Consider the following 19655-nt stretch of genomic DNA (forward strand, 5'->3'; position numbering starts at 1 on the left):
TTCTTTTCTTTTTGTTGTATCAACCTAGAGGCGTGGATGATGGGTTGTGTTGTCAATTTTCAAGGTTGTGGGGTGTTTAGTTTTGTTGTTCTGGCGGTCGCCAGAATTCCATCACTCTTTTATATATATAGATAGATTATATTATTCATTATTCATGACTACATTGAAACTAGAATAGAGAAAAATCAGCGTGGAAACTGCAAGAGGTACCATAGATTGTTGTACATGGAAATAAGGGTAGTAAATAGTTTTTGATTTATTAAATACAGTTATATATTACAATTATATATTTTTGACATTTAAACTATACATATTACGAAATTATGATTTTTTTTCTTGAAGTGACACACCACCCAAGTCATGCTAGGTTTTTTGGTGAATTTTGACACACCAAGCGCAAAAGCTTGCCCATCATTGGTATAGTGGATTCACATCTTTCTGTGGTTTGCATGATCTCCTATTATTTCGCTCCTATACATTTTAGTATGCAAAAGAACTTCCCTGTAATTGTGATTGCCGTCTATTGAGGAAGAGTTGAATTTTGCATGCTAGCTTCCGAAATCTGGTCTTCGGAGGTGGTACTTTGAGAAACTGAAGCCAGCATTGATGTGGAAATGAGCTCCGAGATATTGCTCCGATATGAGGGTTTGTGCTGTCAAGTTTAGTGTTTCTGGGATGTGTAGTTTTGTTGTTTTGTCCTAGGCTGAAATCATCCATCATTCTACCAACTTGCATCGACATGATGGAACAATTCAATTGTGTGCGCTCGCAAGGCTGTTTATAAAGTTATAAGCCCCACACAGAATTCAGGCAATGTCCTATTTACCCTGCAGCTTCCCTGCTCATTGCTTCCTCCACACCAAAAGATATATATAAAAAGAACAACTGGGTGTCAGCCTTTTTTCCCCCCAGTAAGTAAGTAAAGGTCACCTTTTCTCGAGAGATATGAAGACACATCGCACAGAGAGAGGATGCTGCTGCTCCCGTCTCTCTTGGCTCAGCAGCCAGCGGTGCAATTTACACTTCGGGAACAAGGAGCCGGGCTGAATTGTTTTGATACGAGATCCATAATTGGCATCATTACAGAGCGGTGAGCTCATCTGGGTTGCCTCCCGCTCCTTCTCCCTCCTTCCCAAGCAGGTCTGGGTCTTTCACACAAGTCTATAAACACTATATAACACTATGATGTTTGTTCCTGGGTTATAAATGCTATTTCCTAACTGGTTCTATCAGAAAATAAAAACATGAAAAAAAAGTTTATTAATTTTTTTGCTGGAAGGGTATCCAATCCTGCAGCAAATTTTGCTCTAGTTTTTCAATCAATCCAATTCAACCTACTGTATGTATTTGAGTATAAGCCTAGTTTTTCAGCCCTTTTTTTAAGACTGAAAAAGGCCGGTTATACTCGGGTGAGGATCCTGGTTGGCTTATATTTAGGTCAGCTTATGCTTGAGAATATATGGTACATTTATTATTTTTCTCTATTATTATTGGTATTATTACATTTATCATTTTTCTCTATTATTGTTGCTACTATTACATTTATTTTACTCAATTTTTATTATTATTATTAATACATTTACTATTTCAGTCTGATCTCATTATTATTATTACATATATTATTTTACTCTATTTATTATTACATGTATTATTTTCCTGTATTATTATTACAGTAGAGTCGCATTTATCCAAGACTCGTTTATCCAAGGTTCTGGATTATCCAAAGCATTTTTGTAGCCAATGTTTTCAATGTTATTATTATTAATACATTTATTATTTCACTCTGATCTCATTATTATTATTATTACATATATTATTTTACTCTATTTATTATTACATGTATTATTTTCCTTTATTATTATTATTACGTATATCATTTTTCTCTATTATTGTTGCTACTATTACATTTATTTTACTCTATTTTATTATTATTATTAATGCATTTATTTCACTCTGATCTCATTATTATTACATATATTATTTTACTGTATTTATTATTACATGTATTATTTTCCTGTATTATTATTATTATTATTATTATTATTATTATTATTATTATTATTATTATTACATTTATCACTTTTCTCTATTATTGTTGCTACTATTACATTTATTTTACTCTGTTTTATTATTATTATTTACATTTATTATTTCACTCTGATCTCATTATTATTATTACATATATTATTTTACTCTATTTATTATTACATGTATTATTTTCCTGTATTATTATTATTATTATCATTATTATTACATTTATCATTTTTCTCTATTATTGTTGCTACTATTACATTTATTTTACTCTATTTTATTATTATTATTATTACATATATTATTTTACTCTATTTATTATTACATGTATTATTTTCCTGTATTATTATTATTATTATTATTATTATTATTATTATTATTATTATTATTATTATTACCATATATACTCGAATATTAGCCGACCTGAATATAAGCCGAGGCACCTAATTTTACCATAAAAAAACTGGGAAATCATTGACTCAAGTATAAACTGAGGGTGGGAAATTTCAGAAATAAAAATAGATACCAATAAAATTACATTAATTGAGGCCTCAGTAGGTTAAATGTTTTTGAATATTTACATAAAGCTCAAATTTAAGATAAGACTGTCTAACTCTGATCCAATCATTCTTCTCATCTTCTTCAATGTAAATGTGTTTATGTATCCTTTTAATAATAATAGAGTAAAATAATAAATGTAATAATAATAATAATAACAAATATAGGAAAATAATACATGCAATAATAAATAGAGTAGAATAATAAAAGTAATAATAATAAGATCCGAGTAAGCCTCGGCTTATATTTGGATCGGCTTATACCCAAGTATATACAGTAGTTTGTGGCAGCCACAAAAACGAAGTGTTTGGAGGATAGCAACAACTTTCAAAGTAAGGAGCACATAATTAAACAGGAAATAACACTTTCAAACCAGGAACAGATTTTTTTCCAAATGTTACGTAGTGTAATGAGAGGTCAGCTTATAATATATGATGGTGGATCTAAGAATCAGTATGTTGTAGTGGTATGAGTGTTGGACTTGGACTCTGGAAGACTTTCCCAATGGGAACCAAGGTTTCTAGCACCTATAAATATTAGAGTTGTGCATGGATCACATTTACTTCGGTACCTGCGACACCTTCGGAAGCACAAAACGGGCACGAAATGCACATGCCTAATAATTACCTATTCCATATACATCCGGGCACTGAAGCTTCAGGCTGCTGCCCCGCTTGTTGGGGTGGGCACATTCTCCTTGCATCCCTTGGCAGAGGTGAAATGAACCACTCCAGGTGCCGTCTCTTCGGCAATGGATCACGTTGTTCTCCTGACCCTGGAGAAGAAAGGCAGGAAAAGAGATCAAAAGAAAATAAAATAGAAATATGTCCTGGAAGTTTTCATATTTTACCCCTTTCTTGCATGGAGAGAACTAAGTCCCAGACTCCTTTCTGTTGGCAAATGGAACAGGTTAAATCAGTGGTTCCCAAACTTATTTGGCCTACCGCCCGCTTTCCAGAAAAAAATATGCCTCAGCGCTCCCTGGAAAGGGGGTGTGGCTTGGAGGGGTGGGCGTGGCTCCTGCTCAAGAGGGCGGGGCTGAGTCTCTCCCCTAGTCCAAGATGCAAGGCTGCGAGGGGAGGTGGGCAGGGCCACAAATGGGCAGCCAGGACTGAGATGGGTGGAGTTACGAGCTCTGAGGTAGGGCTGAGCATCTATCCCTGTCCTGCGGCACCTACCAGGACACAGGGGGTGGGGCTAGAGGAGGGGGCGGGGCCTCTTCCCAAGTGCCTGACGGGGCTGAACCTCTATACCCTGCCCCCATGTTCTAACAAGCGCCTCAGGAGAGATATAGAGGCTCAGCCCTGTCTCAGGCTCTTGGAAGGAGGCCCCATCCCTGCCCCTAGTCCTGCCCTTTAGTCCTAAAAGGCCTCTCAGGAGAGGTATAGAGGCTCAGCCCTGTCTCGCACTCTTGGAAAGAGGCCCCGCCCTCGCCCCTAGCCCCGCCCTTTAGTCCTAAAAGGCCTCTCAGGAGAGATATAGAGGCTCAGGCCTGTCTCAGGCTCTTCGAAGGAGGCCCTTCCCCATTCCCTGGCTCCACCCTCTGTTTCCCAACAAGCGCCTTAGGACAGGTATACACTCTCAGCCCTGTCTCAGGCTCTTGGGAAGAAACCACGCCCCTCCTCTGGCCCCACCCCTGTGTCCATCTCCGCCCCCCTGGATCACTGCAGCACCCATCAGGGGGCGGTAGCGCCCACTTTGGGAATCACTGGGTTAAATGATAACAACATGTAACACTATGTTGTCCGTAGACACCTCCAAGGTCATATGGCCATTGGCATGACTGCATGGAGCGCCGTTACCTTCCCACCGGAGCGGTACCTATTGATCTACTCACATTTGCATGCTTTTGAACTGCTAGGTTGGCAGAAGCTGGGGCTAACAGTGGGAGCTCATTCCGCTCCCCGGATCTGAACCGCCGACCTTTCGAACAGCAAGTTCAGCAGCTCAGCGGTTTAATCCGTTGCGCCACCGTATCTATAGGCTTCACATCCCACATCCAAAATTCTGAAATCCCCCAACATCCAAAATTGTGATAGTGACGTCTTTGTTTTTGGATGCTTTGATGCACACAAATATTGTGTCATGACCAACATGACTTCAAATTTCTGTGTAGCCAAAAAATAAAGCACCATTATGGCCTCTTAATGGTTTAATCCTCCTCGTAAGCCGGGAAGAAGGGAAAAATAAAAAAAAGTTTGGATTCCAGCAAGACTGAAGAACTGGTCTAAGTGCCAAGGTACATATCATATAAAGTTAACTATTAAATTATATAGATCCCCATTTGGGGAGAGGGGAGGTTTCCCTCACAGTCAAGCTTATGTTTCCCTAGTAGGAGAAAAAACAACGTTCCTTTGCTGCCTCCATGTCCCCAGAAATCACCTCTTTGTTAAGAACCAAGACACATGCGCTTTATGGATGGAATAACCTCGCTCGGCGCAATATAAACCCCTTCGGCCACGATACCACCAAAGACTGGGGACTTGTATTTGAATCCCCGTATTCCTCTTTTATACATATGCATTAAGAGTTATTATATACATATATAAACATTTAAAAAATTCCAACTTGGCCCCACTATGGTTTTCCCTTGTGGGGTGATTCCCATGCGCGGCTGAGGTTTCCATTTCTGACCCGAAGTGTGAAGTGCCTTGGGGCACACCTTTCCAATGACATCAACAAGAGGTTCCTCCATTAAAAATCGAGACCGAGAGGACGAAGTTGGACAAAAGCTGCCAAGGCTGTTGGTGGCCTTCTTTGCCCAAGCACATTTATGTGTATTTGAGGAGGAGAGAGAGACAAAACCCAACTGAGCCAAGAGTCAAAGGTCTAGTCCATCCCGTCTGGGATTTTTCAGGATGGAAAGAGACTATGCCATTTGTTTACATTTTATATATGCTTAAAGAGAGAGAAGGAGTCAGACAGTCCTTTTGAACAGTTTGGGTCATTCCCGATGAGAAAAAGGAAAAGGAAAAGAGAGCAATGTAGAGGAGGGGTTGAAAAATAAATACAAGATAATGGAACATCTAGAACCATTTGAGAACTTCATGTCTATGTAACTCAAGGGTAGGGACATTCAACATGAGGGAATGAGCTGCATGACCAGTGGTGCGTGGTTGGGTTGTGCATTCAAGATAAACTTTGACCCGTTTCGTGTCCCTGCTTTCAGTCCGTTTTTTGGAAGCCTCCCGAAATTGAGAGGGCAGATATCTGTTTTCAGTCTGGAGTGCCAAAAGATCCTTTTTCCCATTAAGTCAGAGGAAGGGGAAATCATTTGGCTGGATGACAGCTCCCAGAATCCCTTAATCAGCAATTGTCTTGCAATGGCCAAGTGGGCTAGAGGATTGGGGAAAATGGCAATCTATCTATCTATCTATCTATCTATCTATCTATCTATCTATCTATCTATCCATCCATCCATCCATCCATACATCTACCCATTTACCCATCTACCTCCCTACCATCTACCCCTCCACCCATCTACCCATTTTCCCATCTACCCATTTTCCCATCTACCCATCTATCACTCTACCCATCTATTTCTCTACCCATCTACTTCTCTACCCATCTACCCCTCTATCCATCTACCAATTTTCCCATCTGCCCATCTACCCATTTACCCATTTATCCCTCTACCCATCTACACATCCATCTACCCATCTACCTCTCTACCCATCTATCCCTCTACTCAGCTACCTCTCTACCCATCTATCAATCTACCCATCTACCTATCTATCCATCTACCCCTCTACATATCCATCTACCCATCTATCCATCTACCCATCTACCCCTCTACACATCCATCTACCCATCTATCCATCTACCCAGCTACCTCTCTACCCCTCTACCCATCTACCTATTTTTCCATCTACCCCTCTACCCATCTATCCATCTACCTCTCTACCCCTCTACCCATTTTCCCATCTACCCATCTATCCTTCTACTCAGCTACCTCTCTACCCATCTACCCCTCTATCCATCTACCCATTTTCCCATCTATCCATCTATCTCTCTACCCATCTACCCCTCTACCCATTTTCCATCTACCTCGCTATCTATCTATCCATCTACCTCTCTATCTATCTATCCATCTACCCATCTACCTCTCTACAATCTGCCCATCTACACATTTACCCATCTATCCATCTACTCCTCTACACATCCATCTACCCATCTACTCATCTATCCATCTACCCCTCTACCTATTTTCCCCTCTACCCCTCTACCCCTCTACCTCTCTACCTCGCTACCCCTCTACCCATTTTCCCATCTACTCATCTACCTCTCTACCCCTCTACCCATCTATCCCTCTATCCATCTACCCATTTATCCATCTACCCATCTACTCATCTATCCATCTACCACTCCCTTATACCCATCTATCCCTCTACCTATCTACGTCTCTACCCATCTACCCATTTTCCCTACCCATTTACCTATCTATCCCTCTACCGATCTACCTCTCTACCCCTCTACCCATCTATCCATCTATCTACCCATTTTCCCAGCTACCCATCTATCCCTCTATCCATCTACCCATCTATCCATCTACCAATTTATCCATCTACCCATCCATCTATCCATCCATCACCCACCCATCTATCCATCAAGGCTCTTTCATAAATAAGCCTTCTGCTTTCAAGCCTGGCAGTGAATGTTGTTTTGAAGCAAGATAAATTGGTTTACCCTATGGAAATTTACAAATGGAACGGAAGAAAGTATCATAATTGTGTCCTTTCTCCCCTATGAGTGATTTGGACAATTTGGGATGCTGTGACCAAAATATGCATATATGATATGTGGTATGAATGGAAGAGTGAAAGAGAGCTAGAAATTTGAAGACACCAGTATGAAGACTAAGGCCTGCAAACCATTAGCTACCTGCTCAGGAATTGTAATTAAAACCTGCTAATGAGACCTGAAATAGTTGACACGCCTGGCAAACTGTGATAAGAACTGTGACTGATAAGAGAAATGTTTACATCTGTTAACATCTGTCAACATTTGCTAACTTGATGAACTTTTGGGGCAGAGCTGCTTGTGTTTGCTAACACCAATCAAGAGGAATCAACATCTGGTCCAGGAAACTGAGGATATTCCATGATAGAAGACGTCTATGATTCATTTACAACTTTGGGACAACATCATCAGCAAAATATTGCTATATAAGTGACCTTATGACAGTCCAGAAGGTGTGACAGGCAGCGACGCTGTTCACCCGCCATGCTCAGTGGAGATGGTGTCCTTGGGAGTGGCAGATCTGCTCTGGGAAAGCAGGATTCTGTTCACTGTTTGGGGCCTCCTTTTCTCATGGGAAGAGAAAAGAGTGCGTTTTGAAGTCATGGTCTTTTTGAAGTTTTGGCGTTTTGGCGTTTTGGAACTATATCTTGGCAGGCAGCAGTGGAAGCTGGGTCTGGCCTAAGCAGGTGCTTCTCCAAGGAGGGAGAAAGAATATGGTAATATTTGTGTGCATGAAGATGGATGCATGTTTTGTGTGAATGAAGAATGAAAATGTAAAAAAAACCCTTTGTTTGTTTCTTAGCCAATGTAACTGTAGGCTGTTTGTGAATCCAATGTAGTTGCATAGAATCTGTATGTTTGTATGTCTAAATGTTGTTCTTTGTTGTTCTATAAAAGTTCTGCTATACCTCTCAGACTGAAACTGCAATAAAAAGAACCTATGCTTTAAAGTTATTGAAAAGTTATTTTTGGTGTCAGAAGTGGGATATTCTGTTCAGTCTGAGCAGGATGTTTTAACTTTTGTTGTAAAAGTCTTCATGACAATGCTCCTCTGGGATGCTCCAAAGGTTGGAATGCCTTTTCGGGATTTCCAACGGGACTGTTTTCCTGTCCTAACCACAGGTACTAGTTTCCCTCCCGTCCTCTTGTTGGGACTCACAGATTGGCCGTCCTCTTCGGCACACTTGATCCGGCACTCACTGTTGAACTGGAAGCCATTCGTGCACTGGTAGAGCCCGTGGAACTTGGAAGGTGGTGGGTCGCAGGTGACAGGGATGCAAGCCCCTTCGAGCCAAGTTCCATCTTGGGTGCACTGGATTTTGAAGGTCCTCCTTTTGCAATAAAAAAAGAGCAAAACAGAAGGTTATTTATTAAAAGAGTCGCTCTACATTTTCCCAACCAACCTAGAAGGGAGCTCTTTGCTCCTCTGACGGGGGCTGTGGAATATATATATATTTTAAAAAGACAGTCCTGAGCTCTAGCAAGAACAACGACCGTTTGTGAAGGTAGAGACACACACCTTTCAACCCGGGGGAACCTTTTCCGTCGTTGCTGGGATCTTGTGGCCGGTGGCTATTTTTGATGTGGTCGCACAGGCCCACATGCGTCTGTGTTTCCCCAAGCCATAAAAAATGTAGAATACCAGTAAACCTTTGCCGCCGCCGAGGTTCAAAGGGGACTCCCCAGGTTGCATATCAAAGAGGGTATTTCCAAAAGTCAGGCTTCCCTTTGCAAGAGGCTGGCTCGCCCATGAAAGGGCTTGGAGGTGCGGAAAGGAGGGAGAGGGACTGGATTTTACTGCCCAAAACGTCTTTAGTAAAAGAGCAGGTACTTCACTGTTGATTCTCAAGCAACCAGAACTCTTAAGCATGCGGCAAAATCAATGAACTAAAATGGCATACAAATTCACAAAGCTATGTACATATGAGGGTTGAATGAAAAGTAATGCCTCCACCTTCATAACTCCTCAACAGATGGCAGGCCTGCTCTGCGACAGGTACTGGCTTGTTCAGTAGACTCTCTTCTACAGTTCCATTTGGCAGGAAGCCTTAGCACTGAATGGTTGTGTTGTTAAAGTGCCAAGTATGGAATCCTGCGCAGACAGGGAAGCCTTAGCATTGAATGGTTGTGTTGTTAAAGTACGAAGTATGGAATCCTGCGCAGACGGGGAAGCCTTAGCAGTGAACGGTTGTATTGTTAAAGTGCAAAGTATGGAACCCTGCACAGATGGGGAAGCCTTAGCATTGAACGGTCGTGTTGTTAAAGTGCCAAGTATGGAATCCTGCGCAGACAGGGAAGCCTTAGCATTGAATGGTTGTGTTGTTAAAGTGCAAAGTATGGAACCCTGCACAGATGGGGAAGCCTTAGCATTGAACGGTCGTGTTGTTAAAGTACGAAGTATGGAACCCTGCGCAGACGGGGAAGCCTTAGCATTGAACAGTTGAATTGTTAACGTGCGAAATATGGAACACTGCGCAGACAGGGAAGCCTTAGCATCGAACGGTTGTGTGGTTAAAGTGCGAAGTATGGAACACTGCGCAGACGGAGAAGCCTTAGCATTGAACGGTTGTGTTGTTAAAGTACGAAGTATGGAACACTGCGCAGACGGAGAAGCCTTAGCATTGAACGGTTGTGTTGTAAAAGTGCGAAATATGGAACCCTGCACAGAAGGGAAAGCCTTAGCATTGAACGGTTGTGTTGTTAATGTGCGAAATATGGAACCCTGCACAGACAGAGAAGCCTTAGCATCGAACGGTTGTGTTGTTAAAGTGCGAAGTATGGAACCCTGCGCAGACGGTCGGTCAATGCAACTTAAGCCACATGCAGTCATTGAATTCTTGACAGCAGAAGGCATCACCCCAAAGGAGATTCATCAGAGAATGCAAGCTGTTTATGGTGATTTTATTGATGTGAGTCCTGTGCGTCGTTGGGTGAGTAAATTTAAAAATGTTCTGACTTGCGTGACAAACAAAGCATTGGACGCCCTGTGACAGCAATCACTGAGTTTCACAAGCAAAAGGTTGACAGATTGATTCAGGGCGATTGTCGTAGCACTCAGAAATAAATTTCAAGCATAATCGGCATTTCATATGAACGTGTGGGTCACATTATTGCTTTGCTTGACTATCGGAAGATATGTGCACAATGGGTACTGTAAGACGCCGGTTGCGGAAACAGAGTGTTGTCTTCTTCCGTGACGTCTTCAGAAAACTTGTTCATTTTTGGCAGAAATGTATCCAATTGTCTGGTGATGATGTGGAAAGGTGAATAGTGGTAGTTAAAGAGCACATTCTAATGATTATTTCTGAGTTTATTGAAATATTCCCATCCAAACCGAAGCATCGAAGGTGGAGGCATTACTTTTCATTCAACCCTCGTAATACATTGGTGTTACATTACGTTGGTCTTTATTTGTTGTAATTTAGTATCAGTATCAAGTCAAGGTATGGTGTAGTATTAGGTAGGTCTGTTTTTAATAGTCACTCTCAAGCAGCCAGAAACTAGATTTATCTGGCATCTACAAATGCCCATGGGTGCCAATTAACCGACCGTCTACTGTAATGATGGGCAAGCTTTTGCGCTTGGTGTGTCAAAATTCACCAAAAAACCTAGCATGACTTGGGTGGTGTGTCACTTCGAGAAAAAAAAAACATAATTTCACAATATGTATAGTTTAAATAACAAAAATATATAATTGTAATATATAACTGTATTTAATAAATCAAAAACTATTTACTACCATTATTTCCATGTACAACCATCTATTGTACCTCTTGCAGTTTCCACGCTGATTTATCTCTATTCTAATTTCAATATAGTCATGAATAATGAATAATAATATAATAGTAATAATATGATAATATATTACAATAATAATAGAATGATATAATTATACACACACACACACACACACACACACACACACACACACACACATATACCTATATATATAAAAGGGTAATGAAATTTCGGCCTAGGACAAAACAACAAAACTACACATCCCAGAAACACTAAACTGGGTAGCAAAACCCCTCATCCATGCCTCTACGTTCATACAACAAAAAGAAAAGAAAAATAAAGTCTTAATTAGAGGGAGAGGAATAATTGTTTTTATTCCAATTGCTGCCAGTTAGAAGGCTAAGCTCCACCCACTTGTTCTCCTAGCAATCCATTCAGCCCAGGGGACAGGCAGAGTTAGGCCTCACTTAGGCCTCTTCCACACTGCCTATAAAATACAGATTATCTGATTTGAACTGGATTATATGGCAGTGTAGACTTAAGGCCCTTCCACACAGCTATATAACCCATTTATAATCTTATATTATTTGCTTTGAACTGGATTATCTTGACTCCACACTGCCATATAATCCACTTCAGTGTGCAGTCGGACACAACTGGACTTAACGTCAGGGGAAAACCTTTACCCTTTACCTTAACTACCACTAATTCCTCAATACTTTATTTCCCATACCACCATACTTCGCCACAGCAACGCGTGACCGGGCACAGCTAGTATGTATATATAAAAGAGTGATGGAATCTCGGCGACCAACAAAACAACAAAACTAAACACCCCACAACCTCGAAAATTGACAGCACAACCCCTCATCCATGCCTCTAGGTTGATACAACAAAAAGAAAAGAAAAATAAACTCCTAAGATTCCCATAAGCCACAGCAACGCGTGGCCAGGCATAGCTAGTATATATATAAATGTAATGTGCATAATTCCCATGGAGTAAACAACAAAACCACTGGACCAAATCGCATCAAATTTGGCCACAAAAGACATAGTCATCCAATCAATCTGCAGCGTGTCAGCAAAAATGGCTAGGCGTGTCAGTGCTGACACGCGTGTCATAGGTTGGCCATCACTGGTCTACTGTATTCCTTAATTTAATATCTGCAGTTCCACTTACTTTCTTGCTTTCCGAGAGGATCCTGGAACATGATAACCTGGTCTGCATTTGTACTTGCAGAAGGACCCAACTTTGTGCTTTTCCTGACGGCAGCGGGAAGTCAGGAAGTCTGCATTGGGAATCAGCGGGGGAGTCGGGCACATCAACTCGCAGAGGGCCTCTGGGAAGGACCACAGTCCATCCTCCAAGCATGTCAGGTCACTGTTGGTTCCTGGGGGAGATGGAAGAGAAAGGCAATTATAGACAGAGGAAATCTGAGGCCATATTAGCTAGAGATTCTGACAGAAGTCTTCCTATCTAAGAGTTGACATTATCAAATTATCATCTACGTAGCTTGGAATCCATTTGAGAGGAACCAACTTTGCTGTGCAGGTGATTGCCATGCCTGGAATTTGTTTGAGTCCAGGAAGGTGATGACATTTACCCCTGAACCTGGTCTCAAATCTGTTGGAGCTCAATCCCACACTGCACAAGTCTATAAAGTTCATCATCTTCCTCCATTCTTCATGATATTCTTTTTGTAATGGCTTTGTAAGAATGTCTGCAATCGTCTGTGGTGGAAGCTCCTTCTTTGGAGGTGTAAAGAAGTGTGATTTTTTATTTACAGATGCCATGTTTAACTGTGTTTTAAAAAGGGTTAATATTTCAGTTACTCTGCACCATGAGTTGGTTGCCATGGAGAAGGGGGCGGAGCCAACTGGGTTAGCTGAAGAGAGAGTAGAATTTGGAGGGAAACTCAGTCAGTCAGTCTGTGGTCAGAGAACCATAGGGAAGGTTAGTTTTTAGAGTCGGTGCCCTTATGAGCTACCGGGAGACTGGGTTGAGGGATCAGGGTGGCTCAAATGTTTGATTTTTGAGTCAATTTTAAAATAAGTTTGGTAACTTATTTTAAGGTAGTCTGTCTCTTGACTAGGAACAGATATTCTGTGATTGAAGTGGAATTGTAAAGTTTGTAACATCTTAATACAGCTCAGCAACTGTTAATCTAGGTGTCTCTGAAGAAGTTATTGTAACCATTAAGCTTGTGCCTCAATAAACGTTTTATTGTTCTTTTTAACATCTCAGTCTCTGAAATCTATATTACCATCAAAAGCAAACAAGAAAGAAGAAAAATAAAGATTTAAAAGTCTCCTTTCTAAGTAGCCAGTGGCTACATCTTCTATAGTGGTGGCAAGAGTTGATAATCCCCTTAATATCTGGTGGCAGCTTTTAAATAAAACATCTTTAATAACTGGTGGCAGCGGATATAAAATATATAATAATAACATATTTGCAATTTGGCGGCCAGCGGTGGGATTTGTAAAGTAATCCCCAAAGTAATCCCCCCTGCATGAGATCTCTACAAATTGGTGGCAGTAGTGAGATTTCAAAAGATTCTCCCCTGCCTTAGCTCTTTACAGGAGGCTTCGAAGCAGAGGCTGGATGGCCATCTGTCGAGGGTGTTTGAATGTGAGTTTCCTGCTTCTGGGCAGGGGATGGGATTGGATGGCCCGTGAGGTCTCTTCCAACTCTATGATTCTATGATTCGTGATTTGCAATATTCCAGTTTAATAAATCCTTCTTCATGTGCATTCTTTATGTTGTGATATTTTATGTTTACATAGGCTGATTTTCTCTGTCTGAGAAAACTTTATACATCCTTGGTTGTCTTCAAAAACTTCTATTGGTGTAGGTTCTTTTATTCCAAAGTCCAATAACAGCATGTGTAGTCATCTTAAGTGTTTACTTGGCTATGCTTTACATTCTTTACAGCCACATGACACTTCATGCTCTGCTTGCTGTGAACCGAATGCTCAGCCATAAGTATCCTGTTTATATTTTGGATGCTCTGCTATATTTTTGGATAGTTTTTTCCTAACCTAATACACACACAAAAATCCTAATAAAACCACTAGGCAGTTTATTCTTTTCTTGATAGATGTGCATCAGCGCACAAAAGCACAGGGGATGAAAACACAGGGAAAGTGACAGGGAATTGGTTTGCTTCCTACTCCGACTTTACAGCTACTTGGCACTTCATGTTCTGCTTGCTGTGAACTGAATGCTCAACCATAAGTATCCTGTTTATATTTTGGATGCTCTGCTATATTTTGGGGTAGTTTTCCGTAACGTAATACACAAAAAAATCCTAACAAAACCACTATGCAGTTTATTCTTTTCTTGAGAGATGCGAATCAGCGCATAGAAGCACAGGGGATGAAAACAAAGGGAAAGTGACAGGGAATTGGTTAGCCTCCTACTCCGACTTTACAGCCACTTGGCACTTCATGCTCTGCTTGCTGTGAGCTGAATGCTCAGCCATAAGTATCCTGTTTGTATTTTGGATGCTCTGCTATATTTTTGGATAGTTTTTTCCTAACCTAATACACACAAAAAAATCCTAATAAAACCTCTATGCAGTTTATTCTTTTCTTGAGAGATGCGCATCAGCGCATAGAAGCACAGGGGATGAAAACAAAAGGAAAGTGACAGGGAATTGGTTAGCCTCCTACTCCGACTTTACAGCCACTTGGCACTTCATGCTCTGCTTGCTGTGAGCTGAATGCTCAGCCATAAGTGTCCTGTTTTTGTTTTGGATGCTCTGCTATTTTATTTTGTCCTTAATTTTCCCCGATTTTCAGAGTCTGAAATGACCTTTCTGATACATTTGGTACCAGGATTGGCTCCGTGCCACGAGGAGCTGCAAGATGATGCAAGATGCCCAGGCACTCTAAAGTGTGAACTAGTTTCTTGCCTCTGTGTCTTCTGAGGCAATAGCCAGACCGTTAGATATTTAATGGGGAAGGGATGGGAGAAAAGAAGGAAGAGGAGGAGGAGAAAGGAAGTAATTAGGCTTGAACACTTTCATCTTCGTCCTCTTCTTTCAAAAGACCTTTGGCTTTCTGTTAGGAAACATCCAAGGTAAGAATCCAGGCATAGGGGGAAGTTGTGATATCCGGAACAGGATTTTATTTCTTTTTCTTCAAACGGAACCTTAGTATCATTCCATTTTGCTCCCCTTCCTGAGTGCTGTGAGACACCGAGGTATTTATATACAGTTTCAAAAGCTCCGCTCCTGGGCTGGCTGCTTTGTTTTCTCCTGTCTGACTCACAGAGACCGGGTCCACAGTCCAACACAGATGATCTCATACTCACTACGGCGGGGTGATGAACTGTGACATTCAAAAACAGTGGCTTGGGTGACATCAGTGACAGAATTAAGGAGTGAGTCATCTCTCCCTTGCTGCTCAAGGAGTATGCCAGCTGAGCTCTCTTAGTCATCTTGTGGGATTCGGCATCCAGAACCTTCTCCTTTTTTTGCCATTTCTCTTTGACAGCTACTGTCCAAGAGCTGCTGTAACGCTCAAGTTATGAGCTTCTTTAGGGCTGCTTTAGGACAGGGCTTCTTAACCTGATGAGGCAGGGATTTTCCCCTTAGTATACCATCATTGAACCTACCGATGACAGACGTTCCTTCATTCTTTTCCTTCTTAGGATCGGCATCCAATGGCTTGCAGATTTGGACACAGGCCCTCACTCTGAGCAGTTCATTTAGGATTGACAGGTTGGATATGGGATTGGGTTCTAGTAAGTTTTAAGTCTAAATAAGATTGCTACACGTTGAGCATCCTTAATCTGAAATCCTCAGGACCAGAAGTGTTTGAACTTCAGATTTCAGAATACCGTGTTTCCCCGAAAATAAGACATATTACTGTATGCTGGTTTTATATCTGTAAGCCGCCCGAGTCCCTCTGGGGAGATGGTGGCAGGGTACAAAAATAAAATAATAATAATAATAATAATAATAATAATTATTATTATTATTATTATTATTATTATTATTATTATTATTATTATTATTATTATTATAGTATCTTATATTAATTTTTGCTGCCAAAGATGTGCTAGGTCTTATTTTCAGGGGATGTCTTATTTTTCCATGAGGAATTCACATTTATTGTTAACCAAAAAATGAACATTTATTACAGTAGAGTCTCACTTATCCAACACTCGCTTATCCAACATTCTGGATTATCCAACACATTTTTGTAGTCAATGTTTCCAATACATCGTGATATTTTGGTGCTAAATTCGTAAATACAGTAATTACTACATAGCATTACTGCATATTGAACTACTTTTTCTGTCAAATTTGTTGGATAACATGATGTTTTGGTGCTTAATTTGTAAAATCATAACGTAATTTGTTGTTTTAGAGGCTTTTCCTTAATGCCTCCTTATCATCCAACATATTCGCTTATCCAACATTCTGCCAGCCCATTTATGTTGGATAAGTGAGACTCTACTGTATATACTGTACAGTAATTGTCATCACAAACCAGCATAACCAGACAAACTGTGAATCCTATCAAGAATGTCTTGTTACTACCAATATTTCCATGTGCAACACTCTATGGTACGTACATTTACCAATCCTGCATGCTCTGGTATTCTGTTTGATGGGCATGCTTCCAAACAAAAACTTTGCTAGGTCTTATTTTCGGGGGAGGCGTTATATTTAGCAATTCAGCAAAACCTCTACTAGGTCTTATTTTTTGGGGATGTTTTATTTTAGGGGAAACAGGGTAGGGTTATGCATGGATCCATTTTTAAAAAGGGCTCTGGTTTTTTCAGCTGTTTCGGCCAGCCGTAACCGCATGGGCACCACCACCAATTCATTCTGGTCATAACAGACCATGCGGCTGCCGAAAACGGTTGCTTTCCATTCCTTCACGGAGCGTGGATAGGCAGCCAGATTTCCCTATGAGGCTCATGTGCTCCATGTTCTATCTCATGTGCCTTTGGTGCACTCATGTGCTCCATGTTCTATCTTGTGTTCCTTTGGTGCACTCATGTGCTCCATGTTCTATTTCATGTGCCTTTGGTGCACCCATGTGCTCCATGTTCTATTTCATGTGCCTTTGGTGCACTCATGTGCTCCATGTTCTATTTCATGTGCCTTTGGTGCACCCATGTGCTCCATGTTCTATCTCATGTGCCTTTGGTGCGCTCATGTGCTCCATGTTCTATCTCATGTGCCTTTGGTGCATTCATGTTCTATCTCATGTGCCTTTGGTGCACTCATGTGCTCCATGTTCTATCTCGTGTTCCTTTGGTGCACTCATGTGCTCCATGTTCTATTTCATGTGCCTTTGGTGCACCCATGTGCTCCATGTTCTATCTCATGTGCCTTTGGTGCACTCATGTGCTCCATGTTCTATTTCGTGTGCCTTTGGTGCACTCATGTGCTCCATCTTCTATCTCATGTGCCTTTGGTGCACTCATGTGCTCCATGTTCTATCTGATGTGCCTTTGGTGCACTCATGTGCTCCATGTTCTATCACAGTGCCTTTGGTGCTCTTAGGATCACTCCGCTTGATTTTGGACTTAATTCTAATCTCCTCCTTTGGCAATTTCATTTATTTTCCCTAGTCTGATTTCTTTGATTCCTTTTTTTTACTATTTCTCTAGGGAAGTGAGGATATGCAGGTGTTTGGGGGGGGGGGCTATGAAAGAACACTTGGGGGAGGGTTTTTTTAAATATTGGGTGGGAGTAGCCTGAATCCCTTGAGTCCCTATGGGCAAAATTTAATTCCTTCCGAGATCTAGTTAAAGGATATTAGGGGAAAGGATCCCAGAAAAAGTGGTTTCTTAAGTCTGATGCTTTAACCCAGGTCTAGATGAAAGATATTAGAGGAAAGAATACCAGATAAAGTGGTTTCTTAAGTCTGATGCTTTAACCTGGGTCAAGATGAAGGATATTAGAGACAAAGTGGTTTCTTAAGTCTGATGCTTTAACCTGGGTCAAGATGAAGGATATTAGAGACAAAGTGGTTTCTTAAGTCTGATGCTTTAACCTGGGTCAAGATGAAGGATATTAGAGACAAAGTGGTTTCTTAAGTCTGATGCTTTAACCTGGGTCAAGATGAAGGATATTAGAGACAAAGTGGTTTCTTAAGTCTGATGCTTTAACCTGGGTCAAGATGAAGGATATTAGAGACAAAGTGGTGTCTTAAGTCTGATGCTTTAACCTAGGTCTAGATGAAAGATATTAGAGACAAAGTGGTTTCTTAAGTCTGAAGCTTTAACCTGGGTCTAGATTAAAGTTATTAGAGGAAAGAATACCAGACAAAGTGGTTTCTTAAGCCTGATGCTTTAACCTGGGTCTAGATGAAGGATATTAAAGACAAAGTGGTTTCTTAAGTCTGATGCTTTAACCTGAGTCTAGATGAAGGATATTAAAGACAAAGTGGTTTCTTAAGTCTGATGCTTTAACCTGAGTCTAGATGAAGGATATTAGAGACAAAGTGGTTTCTTAAGACTGATGCTTTAACCTGGGTCTAGATGAAAGATATTACAGGAAAGAATACCAGACAAAGTGGTTTCTTAAGTCTGATGTTTTAACCTGGGTCTAAATGAAGGATATTAGGAAAAAGGATCCCAGAAAATGTGGTTTCTTAAGTCTGATGCCTTAACCCACGTCCAGATGAAGGATATTAGAAGAAATATCCTTCTTAAGGTTTCTTAAGGCTCATACTCTAAAAATAATGGAAAGGGGAGTCTCAGAAGTTCCCCCAATGGGCTGTATCTTCCCGGAGCTAAAACGAATCTTTCAGCTGTTGGATCAAAAGACAGAATTTTGCCTGCCTGAATTTGGGAGACTTGACATGGACAAGAAGAGATGTCTAAGACGACATGGCTATCTGGCAATTCCACCTTCACAAGTTTCATGGGTTGAAGTTTTTTTAATGTCTAACCCAATCCTCTCCTTAAACATGGAGAACTTGGGTCACTCACTCTCCTCATGACCTGTCTCAAAAGGCTTCTGCAGTGACCAAAATCTGTATGAGTGTGGAGCAAAGGAAACCAAAGATAAGACTGCTCGCTTACATGACACCGCTGCCACCAACAAAAACGATGGCTTCACAGCACTCTTAGCTTTTACCTCTTATGCGACCTTACTCTTTGAAGGTCTTTCACCTTTCTCATGAACATGGTCCAAGATTAGGGAGATACGTCTCCCTTGTTCTTCACAGTTGGTTTCAAATGTGTGTCTGATGAATAGTGGAACAGCATCCTTAATACTTGGTCGTAACGCAGGCCGGCAGCAGATGTTAAGTCTGCCTTGGCCTCATTCCAAAGAGATCGTTTCTGATCAGGAGAAAATGTCACCTAAGGTTGCTCTTTTCTCTTTTCTTCTGAATGTCTATTTAAAACAAGAAAGAGCAGGAAGAAGCTCTAAGGAGCCAGTAAGCTCTCGAGCAAGAGAGCATTGAACATTGAGAAGGATCTGTTGAGAATGTGGTAGCTTGAAAGAAGGGACAGAGAGAACTTTGGCCCTCTAGATGTAGATTCTCATGATTCTTTATCACTGGTCACTCTGGTTAGGGGTGATGGGAGTTGAAGTCCAACAACTCTTTTCATCCCA

At 40.9% G+C, this 19655-nt stretch overlaps 1 protein-coding gene across 2 annotated transcripts in view; it reads right to left on the reverse strand.

Moving 5' to 3' along the window:
* The window catches only part of pappa (pappalysin 1), a 234272-nt gene that overhangs the window by 42536 nt on the left and 172081 nt on the right, over nt 1-19655 (reverse strand). For both annotated transcript variants that reach the window (XM_062959690.1, XM_062959691.1), the window contains exons 16-18: nt 12248-12458; nt 8489-8660; nt 3217-3364 (exon numbers count right to left, since the gene is read on the reverse strand). In XM_062959690.1, the coding sequence (XP_062815760.1) occupies nt 3217-3364; nt 8489-8660; nt 12248-12458 (531 nt within the window). The remainder of the gene's footprint in view (nt 1-3216; nt 3365-8488; nt 8661-12247; nt 12459-19655) is intronic.

The sequence above is a fragment of the Anolis carolinensis genome, unplaced genomic scaffold (assembly GCF_035594765.1).
Source record: "Anolis carolinensis isolate JA03-04 unplaced genomic scaffold, rAnoCar3.1.pri scaffold_7, whole genome shotgun sequence".
Taxonomy (NCBI): Eukaryota; Metazoa; Chordata; class Lepidosauria; order Squamata; family Dactyloidae; genus Anolis; species Anolis carolinensis.